The following is a 17,506-nucleotide window of genomic DNA, read 5'->3' as shown; positions in this document are numbered from 1 at the left end:
CTACAATCACAGTGCAATTCTGTAAAACATCACTCGTGTGAGTGCAATATTTGTACAACTCAGTTTTTACTGAGACAGTCCCAACAAGATTGATTCAGCTCTCCGTTATGACCGCACACTGCAGTGCTGCTACATTGGATTGAGGTATATTGCACATCTATTGCTTTTATTATATCTACACCCTGTACATGCTGCAGTTCTTGATATACAATCCAGCTGCAGTGCACACAAACGCAATTTATCATTGCAACCACTGGTGCAGAGCCCAGACAGCTGAAGAGAAAGGGAGGAAAATGAACAATTCTTGGCAGGGTGGCTGCTTTTTAAATGAGCACTTTACAGCTGCACAGAGAGGACGGTGGGAGCACTGACGCACTCCAAACACATGAAGCCATGGGGTGGTGGCAGATAAACAGAGAAGAAAGCAAGTACTCTTTAAATATGTGATCATAAGTTTTTACATTTGTACTAAGTCGTAAATAAAAACAATTTATAATGTGTTCCAAATTATTATGCAAATTGTATTTAAGTATCAGAAAGTTAAAATTCTTTGTTCTTTACTTAAACTCATAGATGATATTGTGATCATTAGTTTACCAGGTGAGTTTAATTAAAGGAAAAACTACTAAAAAAAAGATGTTTCACATAATTAAGCAGACCAACATTTTCAAGCAATGTGGGAAAAAATGGATTTCAGGTGCTGAAAAGTGTGAAACAATATGAAAACCTTAGATATTTCACAAACTCCTAAACATGATCATCATAAAATGAATAGATTTATGGCTGATTCATAGACATACTGGTTCACGCAGATAAACGTAGATTGAGGAAGGTTTCTGTCATTGGATTTAGAGAGCAGCTGCTAAATATACAATACAAAGCAGAAAGCACATGTTTGAAGCTGCTGGTGTCTCTGGAGTCCCACCAGCATCAGGGTGTAGGATCCTCCAGAAGCTTGCAGTTATACATAAACCTCTTAATGCCACCCCTATTCAACACTCACAAGCAGAAACGGCTGCAGTGGACCCATACGTACATGAAAACTCACTTTCATTCTCATTTCTCACTGATGAATGCCTTGCAATCCTGGATGGTCCAGATGGATGGAGTAGTGGATGGATGGTGGATGGCCACCATGTCCCAACAAGGCTATGACATCAGCAAGGAGGTGGTGGAGTCATGGTTTGGGCTGGAATCATGGGGGGAGAGTTGATCGGCTCGGCTGAAGGTGTGAAAAAAACCTCTGAAAAATATATACAGTTTCTGACTGAACACTTTCTGACCTGCTGCAAAGAAATTCAAGCACAAACTCTCCAAAGACTCACAAGTTCAATGGATGCAAGAATCGTGAAGCTGCTACAAAATAAGAAGTCATGTGTTCAAATGTAACTTTAAGAAATTTTTGATTGGTATAGCTTTTGATTTTAAGTCAATATGACCTCCTAATAGAAAAAAAATCAACAAATTACTATTTTTAGATCTTCAGAATCTATTAATGTTGTGGAACTCTGTTGTGCATTGTAATGCATAACAATACATTTGATGGATTTTATTTTTGAAAAAAATATTGTTAACTTTAGGAGGTTTGTTAAAAAACATCTAATATATATGCACATGGTTAATGAATTGAAAATATCCTGACTGTCATTTGGACTGAGGATTTGAAAAAACTATAATTTGCATAAAAATTTGGTATGCACCGTAATACATTCTGGTGACACAAGGTTAAGGAAGATGGATGTCAGCAACAGCCATGTAATTTATTAGCATGGGGATTAGCAGAATGAGCCAAAAGGTAAAAGCATTGAAACTTTGGGGGGGGGAAGTTGCACTGCTTGAATGTTACAGCCTGTTTTGAGTTGAAATAGTGTAACTAATAAAAAAAAATATTGCAAATTGAGACATGCATGATAAGTTTTTTTCTGTAGAAGTAATATTACCTGTACATAAGTTTAAAAAAACAACAAACAGGAAGGTGGGTAATGTCTCTGACTGAACTGACATCAGGAACTGCAACAAGCAGAATCCTTTCAGAGGAAAAACATGTCAATCTTGTTAATCTCACAAGGGAAGAGATGTTATTATCACTTGAGGTAAATGTGGTAGAAACACTCATTTCATCTTTGTCATGTGCATCTAATAAAAAATCTACTTGTATTAAATTGGAAAAAACAGAAACTGTCTCAGAAAAATTGTGTTTTGTGAATGTTTCAACTAGTTATGATCAAAAATCAGCACATTTTTATCATCTCCTCACCTTCTCTATTAGTTAAATCAAAATAAAAGGTTTTCTTAAAATAAATCTGCTTATGAATGAGGTCATACAAGAAGCTGCTCCCTTCCATTTCTTGTACCGTGTACTGCTACTGAATATTTTAGTGTTACAGGCACATACTGGCCTACTTTCATGTGGTTATGTGGGATTTTTGAAAGCGGAAAGTTGAAAAATCACTAAATCAGTCTGTGATCATCACAGCCTGCTCCTAAAATACACAGTTTTTACTGTTTCTGCACTATCATTTAAAAAAGATAGTAAGTAAGGTGTGACATACTTAAGGTTTATTTAAAGTGGATTTATTTAAAATAAATGAAAGAATGGATCAAACTAGTGTGGCAGTAAGCTAAATGTATGAACAAAAAAAACACAAACTTGAATTTAGGGTTATTAATAAGGCTTTTTTAAAAGACTACTTTCATGAAAACTCATGATACAAGCAAAAACAGATATAAAGTATAAATGTGTAAAATCCCTTTAACAGCTAATACTGATAATAATGTTAACAGAAGAAAAAAACCCTTCAGAGCAGAATAATCCTGCACTCTACAATCATGCTATGAAAGCTTGTGAAGGTTTGCTGCCTCAGCATGGTAAACGGATCTTTTGATTATTTATGTGTGTCACAGTTGAACAGAAAAGGACTGTGATGAATACAACGAACTGATGACTTATGGATGTGAGATAGTTTAGACAAACGGCAGAAGTATTGAATGGATGGGGAATGAAAGATGTTTTCTTTCTCAGTAGGAGGATGAATATTTCTGGGTTGTGTTGAGACCGAGAAGCTGAAAGAATCCGCTTCAGATTGATGTTTCTCACTTCTGATTTGATTTAATCTGAAGAAAGACAGTTTAATCAAACACCTAAGAATGAGATTAAAGGATTATTTCAATTTTTGGAAGACACAAAACTTAAAAAATGGCCAAAATCTATTATAAAAAATGTTTAAATCGTCTTTCTTGTGTTTTTGTAGAGACTGCACCAAACTACAGACAAAAGCTTATAGGTGTCAAAGGGTTGACTGACTTATTCTAGGAAGATATGCAAAATTTAAAAAAATGCACCATACATCTCATTTATATAAAACTACATCAAAAATATTTGTTTCATCCTACTAAATTATTTGAGACATGGTTGAGTCAACAATGCTTGTGGATGGTAAAAAACCTAAAGTTGTCCTTTGGTGCTATAATCCTGTCAGAAGAGATTTATGAAACAAAGATCACCAAAAACATGTAAGCTGTGTTTATAAAGAAAAACAATAAAGTGTTGTTTTTTTCCTGACTATAAGGGATTTTACAAACAGATCTTCAATGAGTCAGCATTAGAACAGAAGCTCAAGGTCCTTCTATTGTTTGTAAGTTAGAGGTTGTAGTAGTGGCAGTGAGTGCTGTAACAAGCAAATATTGTTGGGAACTTTCTGTTTAGCTTGTTCATGTGTCACAAACTTAAGTTCAACAATGAAACAAACACCTACCTGTGCAGATCAACGACCTTCCTAAACTCCAACACTTCCAAAAATACACGGTCTGTTTAATAAACCAGATAAAAAATGACGTTTTTAATGAGGAATTTTTCTCACCATGGTGGACATATATAAAGAAAATCCATATTAAAACTGTTCTGAGTTTTTCTTTATTCAAATCATAGTGAATCAGGAGTAAACGCAAAAATACCATTTGAAAAACTACAATCAGGAGGCTACAAGCTCCCTGTTCCGCTTCATTCTGATGCATCCACTTGTACTTAACATTTACCTCAAAACTCTACAAAGAGTTTGAACAAAGGGATCATGGGAAGTAAGTGCTAGCTTACTCCACTTCAATGATTCCGCTTATAACTTAGAGGTGAGTTTCTGATGAATTCCCGCCGCTCTGCAGAAACTATGTCCTATGATTTTGGCTAAAGACGGCATAATCATAATTCAAATACTACCGGGAACGTTTTTAGATCAAAATATAGTTGGAATGGTACTTTATAGATGATATATATGACAAAATGATTTTATATTTCTTATTTTTGACTCTTCAGGAACCTATATATATATATATATGAATACATACATACATATAAAGATAATCCACCTTATAGTATAAACTGATAAAACTAAAGCTAAACGTGTGCACAATTTTAAAGTTGAAATTTAAGAAAAAAAAGAGGTCCATATTCTTTTTATTAAAATAGTTTTTATTCATAGTCAAAAAAATTTCCAACATAAATTTCTGGATCAATGTGGGAAAATGAGTTTGAATGATTTCAAGCATAAGCAGTATTTGAATGGTTGCATTTAGTTCATCCAGATGCTGAAGTGGAGGCCCAGCTTGAATCCATCTTCATCCTCTGAAACCTCCTCAGAAATGGCTCTGAAGATGGAGATCAGTTTTATTTTCACATGAAACAACAACAGAGTTAAACACTTTTATTTGTTACTTATGATAATATGAATAATTTATCCATTGATATTTTACAGTTGACCAACTATCATCCCTCTCCATCAGTAAGAACCATAAAAAAAAGAAACACTTAACTCCATAGTTGCTCCAAAAACATTTTTCTCCATGTAAATTATTCATGTATCCATCTTTTTACATTGTATCTTATTAGGAGACCAAAGCAATCCCACAAGCCCTTCATCTGTCCCACAGCTCTTCAGTTTCTGTCCCAGGACTGGACTGTGTGAATGTCTTCCTGCCCCACAACCTCTGTGGTCCTTCACACATTGAGCTCAGTGTAGAGGACTCCCTCAGTCCTACGCCTTTACTGACTTTTCTTCCTTTGTCTAGTGAAATGCATAAAGGAGGAGGAGAATGGTGCAGACGCCAATCACAGAGCCGAGGATGAGCGAGTCTCTTCTCTTCCGCAGGTTGATTCGCTGGATGAGACTGTTGATCGCTGGGAATCGGTCTGAGGGAGTCAAATGTGAAGGAAGCACAGCGATCGCTCTGATTCTGGTAGAAACCCTGATGGATGCATTTTTCCAAGGAAAAAGACAAAAAGCTTTCCATGAGTATTGATTTCTGAAGGAGCAGCAGTTTTTTTTTCTTCCTCAAACCAATAATTCCTCCATGTGGTTCAATCTGCACTCAACCCTGCAGACATGCAGCAGAAAGGATACTGGCCAGGGTGTTGACCCTGCTCTGTATGGATTTCAGGATGCTCCGCTGAGAAGTCATGTTCTCCTTGGTGGCCATGGCAATGCTAAAGAAAAAACAAATAGGGTAAAATGGTCATTCCTCAAGACACAACCCCAGATACATCAATTCATGGAGCAAATGACTCAACAAATGACTGGTACATCAACTGGTGAAACGGAGAATCTTTACTCTGGAATTTGAATTGTGTGAAATCCGTTTTAGTAAATGATGTCATCGGTAATAGATTAACAAAGCTCCCCTTTAGTCATCTTAAACTATTATTGCAGTCTTGTAAAAAAAGTTGCTGTTTTAGTAATTTCACGAAAAGCAAATAGAAGTAGCTGTTTTCTGACTGTTTTTAGTCTAATGTGTTTATATTTGACTTCATACTTAACTTCAGCTTTTTAGCATGTTTTTACTTTTGTGAAGCATTCAGTGACTTTAATCTGGATAAATGCTACCGTAGGTAAACAATGTATTTGTTTGTTGGTTAATGAAAACATGTTTTCTGAAGGTAAAACCACGTCCACAAATCTGCAAAAACAGTGAGTGTATGCAGAAGTGTTAGCACAGGTGGGTGAAGGTGGTTTGGGGTTTCTAAGGGGACACTGCAGTCTTGGCCTGAAGCTGTGTTGGGAGGATCATGTTCTCCTCAGTCAGGACGAAACACTGCTGAGTGCAGCAACATCCGCAAGCCTCTGTGTCCGTGTTCACCTGATGTCAAGAGTCGACTAAGGAAGATACTTTTTAAGACGTGACATCTGCATGACGGCGCTCTTAAGATTTCTTTTTCAACATGTGCAATTCTACCGGAAAAAAGGTTAAATCATTTGCATTTAAAAGAGATGATGAAAAGTCTATATTCTTCATTTGGGCTAAAAACTCAGCAGTAAAGCTTTTCTCTTAAACGAGTACTTCAGTAAAACTGCCTTAAAAAAACATTTTGAACTGGTAATAGAGTCATAATAGTCTTTATTTTGTAGCCTTCATGTATCTGCAAAGTTAAATAAAGTCTAGTAGTTGTCACGCTTCTAGGTATGCAAAAAATGTTCTCCGCATTTGACCCATCCCGTGTGGGAGGGGTGAGCTGCAGACACAGCTGCACTCAAGAACCATTTGGTGGTTTAATCCCCCCCAATCCAAACCCTTAATGCTGAGAGTCGGGTAGGGAGACACTGGGTCCCATTTTTAGAGTCTTTGGTGTGAATTGCCATGGATTTGAACTTATGACTTTCCAGTATCAGGGCAGACACTCTACCACGAGCCCCCTGAGCTGAGACCTCGTCTTAAGTGATGTGACATTATAAGGTTCACAAAAAAAAAAAAAAATTGGAATCGAGTGAGAAGAGAGAAGCTTTACCTTATTGTGTCGTCCATTAGTCGGTCTGAGCTACAAATTAAAGAGGAGAGAATATTAGTACAGGTTAAACAGGAATACTTGTCATTAATTAACTGACAATTAGAAACAGAATTTACAGGTTATGGTCACAACGACAACACCTTCATTGAAATGTCTAACCTTTCCTCTCATCCTGAACGGTTCCTTTTCTCACTGACTATAAAAGGAAGTGCAGTTTTGCTTCTCAGCAGAACTGAGACTGTCAGACCAAAGTGAGGCTGATCCAGAGAGAAACCTGGTTAAGCTCTCTTCTCTCCAAAGTCTATTGCACAGACATAAGTGGCTGCTCTTCCCATCAGTCCTCTGAGTCAGATGCTGGGTTTTGTGGCTTCAGCTCTGAAGGGATTCTTTCCTCATCCTCTCTGAAGTTATGTTTCCTGCCGTCATTAAATCGCTCATTAGCTCCGAGCTAATTGCTTTCCTTTCTAGTTGTGATGAATGAACCCGTACAGACCACATGCTCTCTCTTCCCATTCACAAAATGACAGACGGGCCACTGCAATGCGCACTTCAGTAATGTAGCATCACCATGCCTCAAGGACTTGCATTTTTTAAGAAATTTCCCTTCATTTTGGAAAAGGAGAAAAAAAAAGATCTTCATCAGTGCTTCTTATGCTTAGAATCACTGCACACCGTTAAGTCCAAAATGTCTGATATCAGCTGATTTAATTGATGAAAATGTTTAAAGTAAAAGAAAACTAATCTTAAAAGTGTGACATTAAATCCACTGATACCAAACTTGACTGAGGAAAAGTGATAGAAGTATCAGAGTAGAGAAGTGGAGCCAGAGCATTAGAACTGATAGAATTAATGAGAAAACGGAATGGTTTCTAATATCAGAGCAATCTAAAGTTTTAAAATGTCTTCATGGGAAGATGCATTTTGAATGGTTGTGAGTGAACTGGTTTGAGAGCTATTAAAGAGGTCGGTGAGGTGTTAATGCAGCTTGAATGTGAGCATTTCTGGTGCTGTTAAAGCACCATGTGAGGAACAACAAGAGTTTCAGTCAAACTCTGATGCGGCTTTTGAATTACATTTTGTTAAAACAGAAAAACTGTATAGAAAATCTTTATACATTAAAACCGAAATAAAGATTTCTAAGTGCAAGAAATTAAGACTTTGTCTAAAAATAACTGTGTCTACTGGAATACTAAAGTTTTACTGTTTAAGCTTAAAAATTCAATATTCATAAATATTCTGTAAACAAAATGATGGTGCAAGTTACCATAGGCTAGAAACCTGTACGGCATTCATTATGTGGTTGACTTTGTTCTATAAAATTCTACCTCACACTTGTTCCAAACCATTAATAATAATTTAAAAATGGAGGTGAATTGTCAGAGAATATTACTATAAGTAAATACAATGAATTTAAAGGTATTGCTCCAATGTCACAGACAGGATTAATGAATATAAACTGAACAAAAACAAACACAAACACAAATTAACAATTTCTCTCAAATATTGTTCACAAATCTATGACAGTGAGCACTTCCCAACTGCTGAGATAATCAAAGCTATCTCACAGGTGTGCCATATCAAGATGCTGATTGGACAGCATGATTATTGCACAGGTGTGTCTTAGACTGGCCACAATAAAACTTAACAGAACGTTTCTAAGTGACCTATTATTGTGCCCAGTCTAAGGCACACCTGTGCTTTAATTATCCTGCCCAATCAGCATCTTGATCTGGCACACCTGTGAGATGGGACTGATTATCTCAATTATTATTATTTTATTTTTTAATTGAACAACTGAACATGACAGAACACGGCTTAAGCAGTGAAAAAACAAAAACAGACAGTGTTTAGACCATAATAAAGCACAATAACGAAAAGAGAAGAAAAAAAAATATCTCTATCTGATTATTATACTTGAGATAAATGGTCATTTTGTGTGTGTAGAAAATGTTTTCTGATCCTTGTTATATGTCTTTCTCTAAACCACCTCCACTCATACATTCTGTACTGCATCTCCATGCATGTTCTGATCAAACAAAATACAATAATCCAAATTTAAGCAAACAACAGAAAAACCATGCTACCTCAAACATTATATTTAAGTGAATATCAGTGTGATAAAGTGATGGAGTTGCAGTTCAGCTTTGCCCTCTGCTGGTCAGTGCAGGTAATTCTCATTCAAACAAAATAAATGAAAATCCACAAATTATCACAGGAGCAAAAACCTATTTCTGCAATATTAAGAGATATACAACTTAGAATTAACATCCTCTACTTTCTATGCTGAAACATAATAGTGTGGAACCTTCACACAGCCTTATTTCTTCATTGACCACCAGCAAATATGCAGATGCCATTTGAACTTTGGGAATAAATCCTTATTCTGAGGAGTGACGGAGGTTTGTTGGTGGATTTGCATTTTGTTTTATCCTGCGCTTGTGGTCCTTGCTGACATTCAAATGCGTCTACCACAGAGGGTGCACCAAACACCTCGCACACGCACACAAACACACACACCCCGGTTTCACAAACCGCATGCTGTTCTGCAGCTTTGCTGACTCAGCCAAACGATTGGAGGATAAGAAAGCTGGAGATCATGGCTCCACACACTGTTTTGTGAATATAATCCATTCATTTTTTAACACTTTTAAATTGTAGAGTTATGCTGCACTAAAAATAAGGATTTATCTCCTTCTGGCTGGTAAAGGATGTATTATTTTAGAACTGCTGAATGTTTATTACATAAAAAACATGATTTTATTAGTAAATAAGTTGATTTTGTGCAGATAATCTTGGCATAAACTTACTTTCTTAGATGTTCATGTTCCTTTAGAAACAGCTCGGTTCTTCTGTTGTTGACCCCAGAGCCACTCTTGTACGTCCTGACAGAGGAATAAACACAAGTCAATCTCCATAAAGAGCACATCAATTTAAAGTCCCACTCCTAATATATTTTTTTCTTTTGTAAAATCGTTCCCAGTGGTCTTTTGATTGTGATTATGCAGTTTTTAGCCACAACCCTAAAGCTTGTGTTGTTTTTTAAGACGGTTTCTGCAGAGCAGCATGAGCTCATTAGGAATTCGTCTCCGTTGTGGGCGGGAGAGTTGGCACGGAGCAACTCCGCCCCCTTCCTATCACAAAGAGCTCCGTTTGTGTACTCCAAGCTAACATCTGTGGTGCAAAAAAAATATCGAGCAATATTAGCGTTATCCAGCTGTACAGTTTAGAGACTTTGGCCTGGCTCTGTCAGCTGCTGCCTTCTTATCTGCTCCTGATCCATCACGATTTGAATAAAAAAATACTCAGAAATGCAGTTTTAATGTTAAATTCTTTATATATGTCCTCCATCATGAGAAAAATGCTACAATAACACCATTTCTTTGAGTGGGTCTTGATCCTTTCATGTATAAAAGACCTTAAAACAGAAAGAAATGAACCTGTGATTGATTGAAGTTTAGTGGATAAGGCTTAAAAACAGCGCTCTCATGGCATCTGCCCTTGGAACTAGTAATGAAGATCTCATTAAATTAAGAATGAATGGTAACATCAATCTCAAGCTGGTTAAGATGCAGATATGAAAATATGCTTTATACTAATAAGCTTTGTAGCAGCCAAGTGGTCATAGTTAATGCATTCATCCAGATTGATTCCATTGAAGTCAAAGGTGAAAGCAGTGAACCGTGCTTGAAGGAGTGAAACATCTTCAGTCATAAAAAGACAAACCGAGTCCAGTTAACTGTTCAATTTTTACCAGCTACTTCACATCATGTATGGGCTGTTCCACCACTCACGTAGTAAATGACTCACACCCGTTCTGATTTACTTGATGCAACTCCTAAGGATCAGGTTTCCTGAACAGCTGACTAACATCCTGGTTTGTAGTCATTTAGCACCCCCCCCACACACATACACACACCTTCCTGGTGAGCAAGTATGAAAAAAAGAAAAAGCTTGGAGGCATGGAGACACACATATGCCATTAACAGCCTACCCCACCCAGCTAAAAGCAGAGTGAGCACGAGAATAAACAAATAGGTGCGCGCTCAGTCCGCGGTCGCCCTGAGCCCAGCGTGGCTCCCACAGCAGCAGTGCTGATGCGTATTTCGGGCTGGGACTGTGTGTACCAACATCCAGCTCCTTCACTTCAGCGAGGCTTTCTAAAAGGGCAGGGGTGTAAATCACGGCCAAGCTGTCACTTTTGCTGCTGACATTTAGATTCAAAAGGGGGAGCAGAGGGAGAAATATGTCTCCATTCTGCTGTTATGAGCGCTATAGCTGCTCGCTGCAAGCGTGAGTCTGCGTGCACTCGTGCCAAAATGTGGTCAGCTACGTATCTCAGACAGTGATTAAGTAAAATATCAAACTGGTTATTTGGATGTTCACATAAAAGTGCTTCATTTCTTTGAAAACAAATGGATCTCGTAGTTTGTGAAGCGTAACCAGCCTTCATTCTGGACATTTTTATGCTATACTGCCCCCTACCTGACGACAAGAGTCCATCAGGGCAGGTCTTCACTTAACGTCCTGCACCAACTATATTTTTTTCTGTAGTAAAATCGCTCCAAGTGATCATCTAACTATGATTATGCTTTTTTTTTGTCTTTTTAATGTATATTTGCTACAGATCAGCAGGAGCTCATTAGAAACTCACCTCTGGATGGTGGGCGGGACGTTAAAATTAGATGTTAAAATCCCAGCATTCCTTTGTTTACACTTTCCCACAATCCTTCAGCACCTCAAAAGCCCAAACTTACATCAATGCAGAAAAAAGGAGATATTCAGCCTTATAGTTTAGAGCCTGATATATTCTGTTCTGAGCAGAAACGGATTACATAACTATAACAAACCTGAGCTTTTTTTAAACTGTAATAAAGAAATACTCAGAAACATAGTTTTAATCCTAAATCCTTTTATATATGTCCTCCATCATGAGAAAAATGCTACAAGAACATGTTAAAAACACTGTTTTCATTTAAGCAGTTTTCAGTTTTCTATTTATTGCTTTTAAAAACACTTAATTGACACTAAATTACAGACCATAAACACCGAACACTATAACTAGTCTCTTAGATGATGACTCTATGCTGTTATTTCACATGTCTTTTTAAATACTCATCATTTCTTACTATAACAAGATCTTAGTTTTGCTGATTCATAGACTTTAGTTGACCACAAGTGATGACTGTTATTACAGTGCTGCTCAGTTTAAACATCAGATAAGACAATTTTGGGGTTTTTCTGACTACATACAGAAAACTCCTGATTCGGGGGGCGTTTAAGGGGCCTGCTCTCTCTCTCTCTCTTTGGTAACAAATGACAGCAGTGGAGGTTTTGGTAAGAGAAAATGACGAGCGTCACATCAGAGCTGCCGGTGCTCATTAGAATGAAGAAGAAAAAGGTGCAGCAGGGCTAAAGAGATGAAGGAAACTTTGCTATAATAAAAAAGTCATTGTAGATCAACAGTTTGTTTTGTTGAAGTATTAAAAAAATTTTGCAGAAAGTTCAAGAAAACAGAGGGACTGATGCAGTGAAAATAGTAAATGTTGTATACTTATATATGTCACCCAAAGTGCAACAATAATGTGAAAATATTAGTTCTAATGTGTAGAACATCTCTAAACAAAAGAAGGTTAATTTGCCTCATTTCTTTGTTCACACAAAGTTCCAATTAGAGAGGACAGAAAAGGATTTCCTCTTAACAATTTTGTCAGATTACATCATTTGACGTCCAAATCTTTGACTGGCCTTGTGTCTTAAAAACCCTTATGTGCCCCTCCGCAAGAGATCTGCGTCTGAGGCAGATGGAACTGGATCGATAAAATCCCTGCAGTGCTCGCCATAAGCTGACTGCTGTGTTAAAAAAAAAAAAAAAAATCAATAGACCATTGAGAAAAAAAAATCTAAACATTTACAGGAGTCATGGTCAGGAGGATCCTACAACTTATTTTCAAGGCCGTATCATACAGCCACTATGTACATTTTATGCATATTGTACAGATTTAAACTGGTCATATGTGAATATATGTGGAGAAAAGTTGTGTATAAACTACGTAAAATACACATTAACTGTGTAATTCTCAAAAATGTTGAACAGCTCTGAATTGAATTCATGTAAAAATGTCATAGGCCAAAACCCGTGGCAGACATCTCTTATGAATCACATGTATCATGAAAGATTAAAATGACATATGTGGACAAATTATCCACATGTATGCAAACTGTAGAAGCAGTTTGACAGAGCCTTAAAACTCAGAGTTGAGCTAGTCTGTAAGAGCATGCTATCTTTATCCAAAGGATCCCTCCTTCATTACATTCCTGAGATTTCCTCTTTTTCTTCCTGGAATCTGTTTTTTTTTTTAATTGAACGCTAAAGTAGTTACTTTAAGATCAGATTAAGATCAGAATCCATCTTTCACCTCATTGATATAAGGGGACCACAGGAGTTAATCGCTATGTTGAATAGATTCTTACAGTTGTTAATACATCAGCTCCATTTCTATACTCACTCAATGTCTTTCCTGACAGAACCTAGAAGGTCTTCTCGTTCTCGAATGGCCAGAAAGTTGCCTTTGGTTTTGTGGAATTCATGAGTGTAATCCTGAAAAGACAGCAAAGAGGAAAAAAACACATGCAAGTATCACGTCAAGAAACGAATAATCTATGATCCATTCTTTAAATATTACGAGATAAGAGTGCGTATGAATGAATGACGAACCTGCAGGATGTCTCGGTGTCTCTGGAGGGTGTGCATGAGGGCAGCATTCAGGGAAGCGGTGCCCGGTGTGTTAGTGTACTCTGCCATCTTGTCGTTCACGGCGGTCAGCTGACAGAGACACAAGTTAGCCTCACATATCACGCTAGAATATGATCAGAAAACTGAGGTGACTAATAAATACGTATTCACTTGCAAACCATACTGGTATGTATCAATAACAGAGACTTTTCCGAATGTTTCCCTTTTTTCCCCTTAAATATGTTTAAAAATATAATCAGATTTACTTTCGGGATGTTTGCAGAGCTATTATCGGCACTCAAGATGTTAATAATTTCTGAATTACATGATAAAAAATTAGCAAATTAAAAGTTTTCTCAGTATTTTTTGCCATTTCCTTTGGCTAAAACGACTTACTTTGGCTAAAAGCTGCTCAATCTCCACAGACATGGTTTCAAACATCCTGTCCTGAGTGGAGTTGTTGAGAAGTGGGGTGGTATCTGAGCTGTAGAGATACAAGACAAGAAAAATCTGACCTAAGAGTCTTCACAGACAGGAGCTTAAAGATATTGTTCTTTCAATCACATAAAACAGTGATAAAAGAAAGCTGTGTTTAGGCTACATCAGACTGCTGAATGCAACGCCAAATGGGAATCACATTTGCATGCAGAGATCCTTTTATAAAAGTCGCTTTTTATATCTTTCTTAAGAAAAATGTACAGTCTAAAATAGGAATCTGCAGCCTGAGGCTCCAGTCATCTCTGACTGAAGAAAAATAAAATAACCGCAGCCCTAACTTTTAAAAATCCTTTAACAAGCATGAATTTAATTTAGATCATTTATGCATTTATGGCTAAGATGCTTCTAGATCAGTAGGATAAACTTAAGTTTTTGCATCCCTGCTGACATCACACTAAATCAAGAGGCCTTGTATGGTTTATAATACCTCCAGAACACAGATATCAAATATTATCAAAACTTTAGCAACATTTTTATCACTTTATTTATGCCACATGTGTCAAAGTCAAGGCCCGGGGGCCAAATCCGGCCCGCCAAGTAATTATGCCCCGCCTTCCAGATCATTTTATTTTAATGTTAGATTTGGGGTTCGTATATGTGTAATTTTTCATATAAAATGAGGTAAAAAGTTAAGAAATTTGAGTGTTTTTTTAATAATTATTTTCTTTTAGTGTTTAGTTTATTTCTAACTTGTATAATTTAGATAAAATATATTTTTACAGAGAGTAAAATATTGAAAGTTGATTTATTCTGGAATAATATATCTGCCTGTGTTTTTAAAGTTTTAAAACTTTAGTGTCAATTAATGTTTGTCCTGTTCAGTCTGCGACTTATAGTGTGTTTTGGATTTTGGCCCCATGTGCGATTGAGTTTGACACCCCTGATTTACGCTATAAGTTTAAAACACATACTACTTTATGCTATTAAAAAATTAAAAACGAAGTGCCTTTCACAGGTCTTACGTGTCTCCTCGCCGTCCATCCCTGGAGCTGCTGTAGCTGGTGCACAGTTTACTGAATGAGACCAGCTTCAGGTCCAGTTCATTCTCCAACTGCCTGGCCTGCTTTCTCAAATCTGCAACAAAAACCAACATAAACAAACATGTTCAAGACTGGATACAGGGACAGGGAATGCTCCCCTCAATGCTGTTACTGTAACAGACCGATGGACAAAAAAACAGACACAAAGAGAAAAAATAAATAAAGCCTCTACAGGGCACACACCCGTGCCCTGCTTGTGCCTGTCCCAAGCCTGGTAAAAACAAAAAATAGTGTCTGGAAGAGCACTCAACATAAAATTTAAAAGTAAAATAAGTCAAAGGAGAATATAGATGTATGGATAAATGAACTGATATAATTAAATTATGGTTTACTAAGCATTTTAGGGACTTGGAGGCTTATGGCACCCCAAACTCACCCCTCCTAATATTCTACCTCCACCCCATTGTGGTGCTGGCTAAATCTGGACCTGAATATCTTAATTTAAAATTAAAGCATGTCTATTCTGCAGAAAAAATGCTGTACCTGCATTTTAGACAAAGTGATAAGAAATTGACAATAAACACCAAAACATTTAAGATTTCCCTTTTATTAAGTCTGTGTAGTTGCAGATTTTCTTTTTGCTGATACAAGCATGTTGTAAAATTGCTCCCGGCCATCTTTTGAGGGGCCTATACCATTCAAAATCAACTTTGTGAGCTTTTAAGTGCATTATCCTCAATCTGGAGGTTTTGGTATGGTCGCCTCTTTTAAACTTTTCAATTTTTAAAATTTTAAGTCTACAATTGTTTATTGGTTTGTTTGTTTGTTTTTTAAAGTTTACAAGACTTTGTAACTTTATGTCATTGTTTTTTATTGGCTCTTATACTTTTATCATAGTGTGTCTTTTCATTTATTGTATTGCTTCTAAGTATTTTATCTGTTGTGTCTTTGTGACAAATGGACCTTGAGTCTGTAATAAAAGTATCTTCTACTATGATGTTCATTCCTCACTATAAAACCACCCAAAGCTGTGTTTTGAACCACTATAGGCTGACATCATGAAATGGGCGGCACCCACAAGGACTCAGAGATTGAGTCGTCTTACTTGTGGGTATGAAAAAAGTTCACAAAAATAACTTATATATTTTATAAATAATTTGTATAAATAATTTATTTATGATCAAATATATGGACAAAGTTGCCTTAGTTGTTGTTTTAAAAGATAATTTCGGCAGAGCAGCATAAATTCATCAGAAATCCCCCTACAGTTTTGGGGGCGACTGTTAGTGTGGAGGTAAGCCTCCCCTGATATCCCATCATCCCTTTGTTTACACTCTCTCCCGCTAGCGTAGACCCCCTCACAACCCCAAACTAACATTATCAATGCAAATGAAAATGGTGAGCAATATTGGAGCTATCCAGCGTACAGTTTTAAACCAGATGCCAGCCCAGTTAAAGAAAACAAGACGTTAAATTAATCTATTTGTCTGTAAGCAAAGGTATCAGAATGGAGCAGAGAAAGAAGGCATTGGCCCGCCTATTTCACTAGGTGCGTCACAACTACACGCTTTTTCAAATAGATTTTTTTTCATCTGCTCCTGATTCACCATTATTTTAATAAATAATAATATTAATAATAATAAAACAAAAAAACACGATTTTACACTAAAATTTTTAAAATATCTTTCCGTCTTGAGAAAAATTCTACAAGAACGTGTTAAAAACCCGATTTTCATTAGAGTGGGGTTTTAAAGTCATCTTCTGCTGAATTAAAAGACAAATAGGGTAAATTATTTAAACTAATAAACTCGAACTGATGGAGTTTTTATCTACAGTTGGCGGATAACAAACAAATGCGAGTTAAAGAGACATCTGTTAGACGGGTTTCTTGATAGTTTCATCTTCTTTTGTCTCACAAATGTCACTCACATATTTATATTCTTTAACATTGCCATTAGTTTAATGTATCCAAAGACAAACGAGAAACGCTAAGTTGCTAATCAGTTTAAAGTTGGTCGGTGAGGCTTTAGCAGCTTAAGTTCACTTCTATAGCGATGCGTGAGTTAGCATGTTTGGAGCTAACCTGTTGTGTCTGAAAACACAGAGGTCTGACACCGACACGCAAAGACGTGGACGTAACTACTAACGGAACCAGGAACGCGAGACCTGACGGTGTCGTCTTATAACACTTTATCGGGACTTAGATCCAATTCTTGATGGATTACCTTCCCAGTAGTTGCTGCTTCCTAGTCCGGCCATTTTTGTTGTTCTGCGACGTCACCAACTTTGGGAAGGAGTCACGTGACAAAAAGACGTGGATCCATTATGCCCTCAGCTGAGGCTGACAGGCACCGACTTATGAACCAACTAAACTAGAGATAGTACATAGTTGTAGAAACATTTAAAATAGAAAATATTTTTTGTATAGTTTGACAATAGATTTTTTTCTTTTACTTTCTTCCCTCTTTTAAATGGCGCCGAAGAGCTTTTCATTACTTTTAGTAAAAATGTTTACGCAACATT

At 36.8% G+C, this 17,506-nt stretch overlaps 1 protein-coding gene across 1 annotated transcript; it reads right to left on the bottom strand.

The window, feature by feature from the left end:
* Positions 1-4,682: 4,682 nt before the first annotated feature.
* gosr1 (golgi SNAP receptor complex member 1) lies at positions 4,683-17,365 on the bottom strand. The gene is made up of 9 exons (XM_024277981.2): positions 17,209-17,365; positions 14,966-15,077; positions 13,902-13,989; positions 13,488-13,595; positions 13,279-13,370; positions 9,580-9,654; positions 6,773-6,802; positions 5,394-5,476; positions 4,683-5,182 (listed from the first exon to the last, which is right to left on the bottom strand). Exons 1-9 carry the CDS (start codon positions 17,240-17,242, stop codon positions 5,058-5,060), a joined length of 747 nt encoding a protein of 248 aa, XP_024133749.1. The 5' UTR covers positions 17,243-17,365; the 3' UTR covers positions 4,683-5,057.
* Between the last annotated feature and the right edge of the window lie 141 nt (positions 17,366-17,506).

The sequence above is a fragment of the Oryzias melastigma genome, linkage group LG13, assembly GCF_002922805.2.
Source record: "Oryzias melastigma strain HK-1 linkage group LG13, ASM292280v2, whole genome shotgun sequence".
Classification (NCBI taxonomy): Eukaryota; Metazoa; Chordata; class Actinopteri; order Beloniformes; family Adrianichthyidae; genus Oryzias; species Oryzias melastigma.
This window is presented reverse-complemented; position numbering and strand designations above follow the sequence as displayed.

Coding starts and splice junctions, on each gene's coding strand:
- gosr1 (XM_024277981.2), bottom strand. CDS start 17,242: ATGGCCGGACTAGGAAGCAGCAACTACTGGGAAG. Junction 15,078..17,208: donor AAGCAGCAACTACTGGGAAG/GTAATCCATCAA, acceptor TTTTTGTTGCAG/ATTTGAGAAAGCAGGCCAGG. Junction 13,371..13,487: donor GACACCGAGACATCCTGCAG/GTTCGTCATTCA, acceptor CTGTCTTTTCAG/GATTACACTCATGAATTCCA.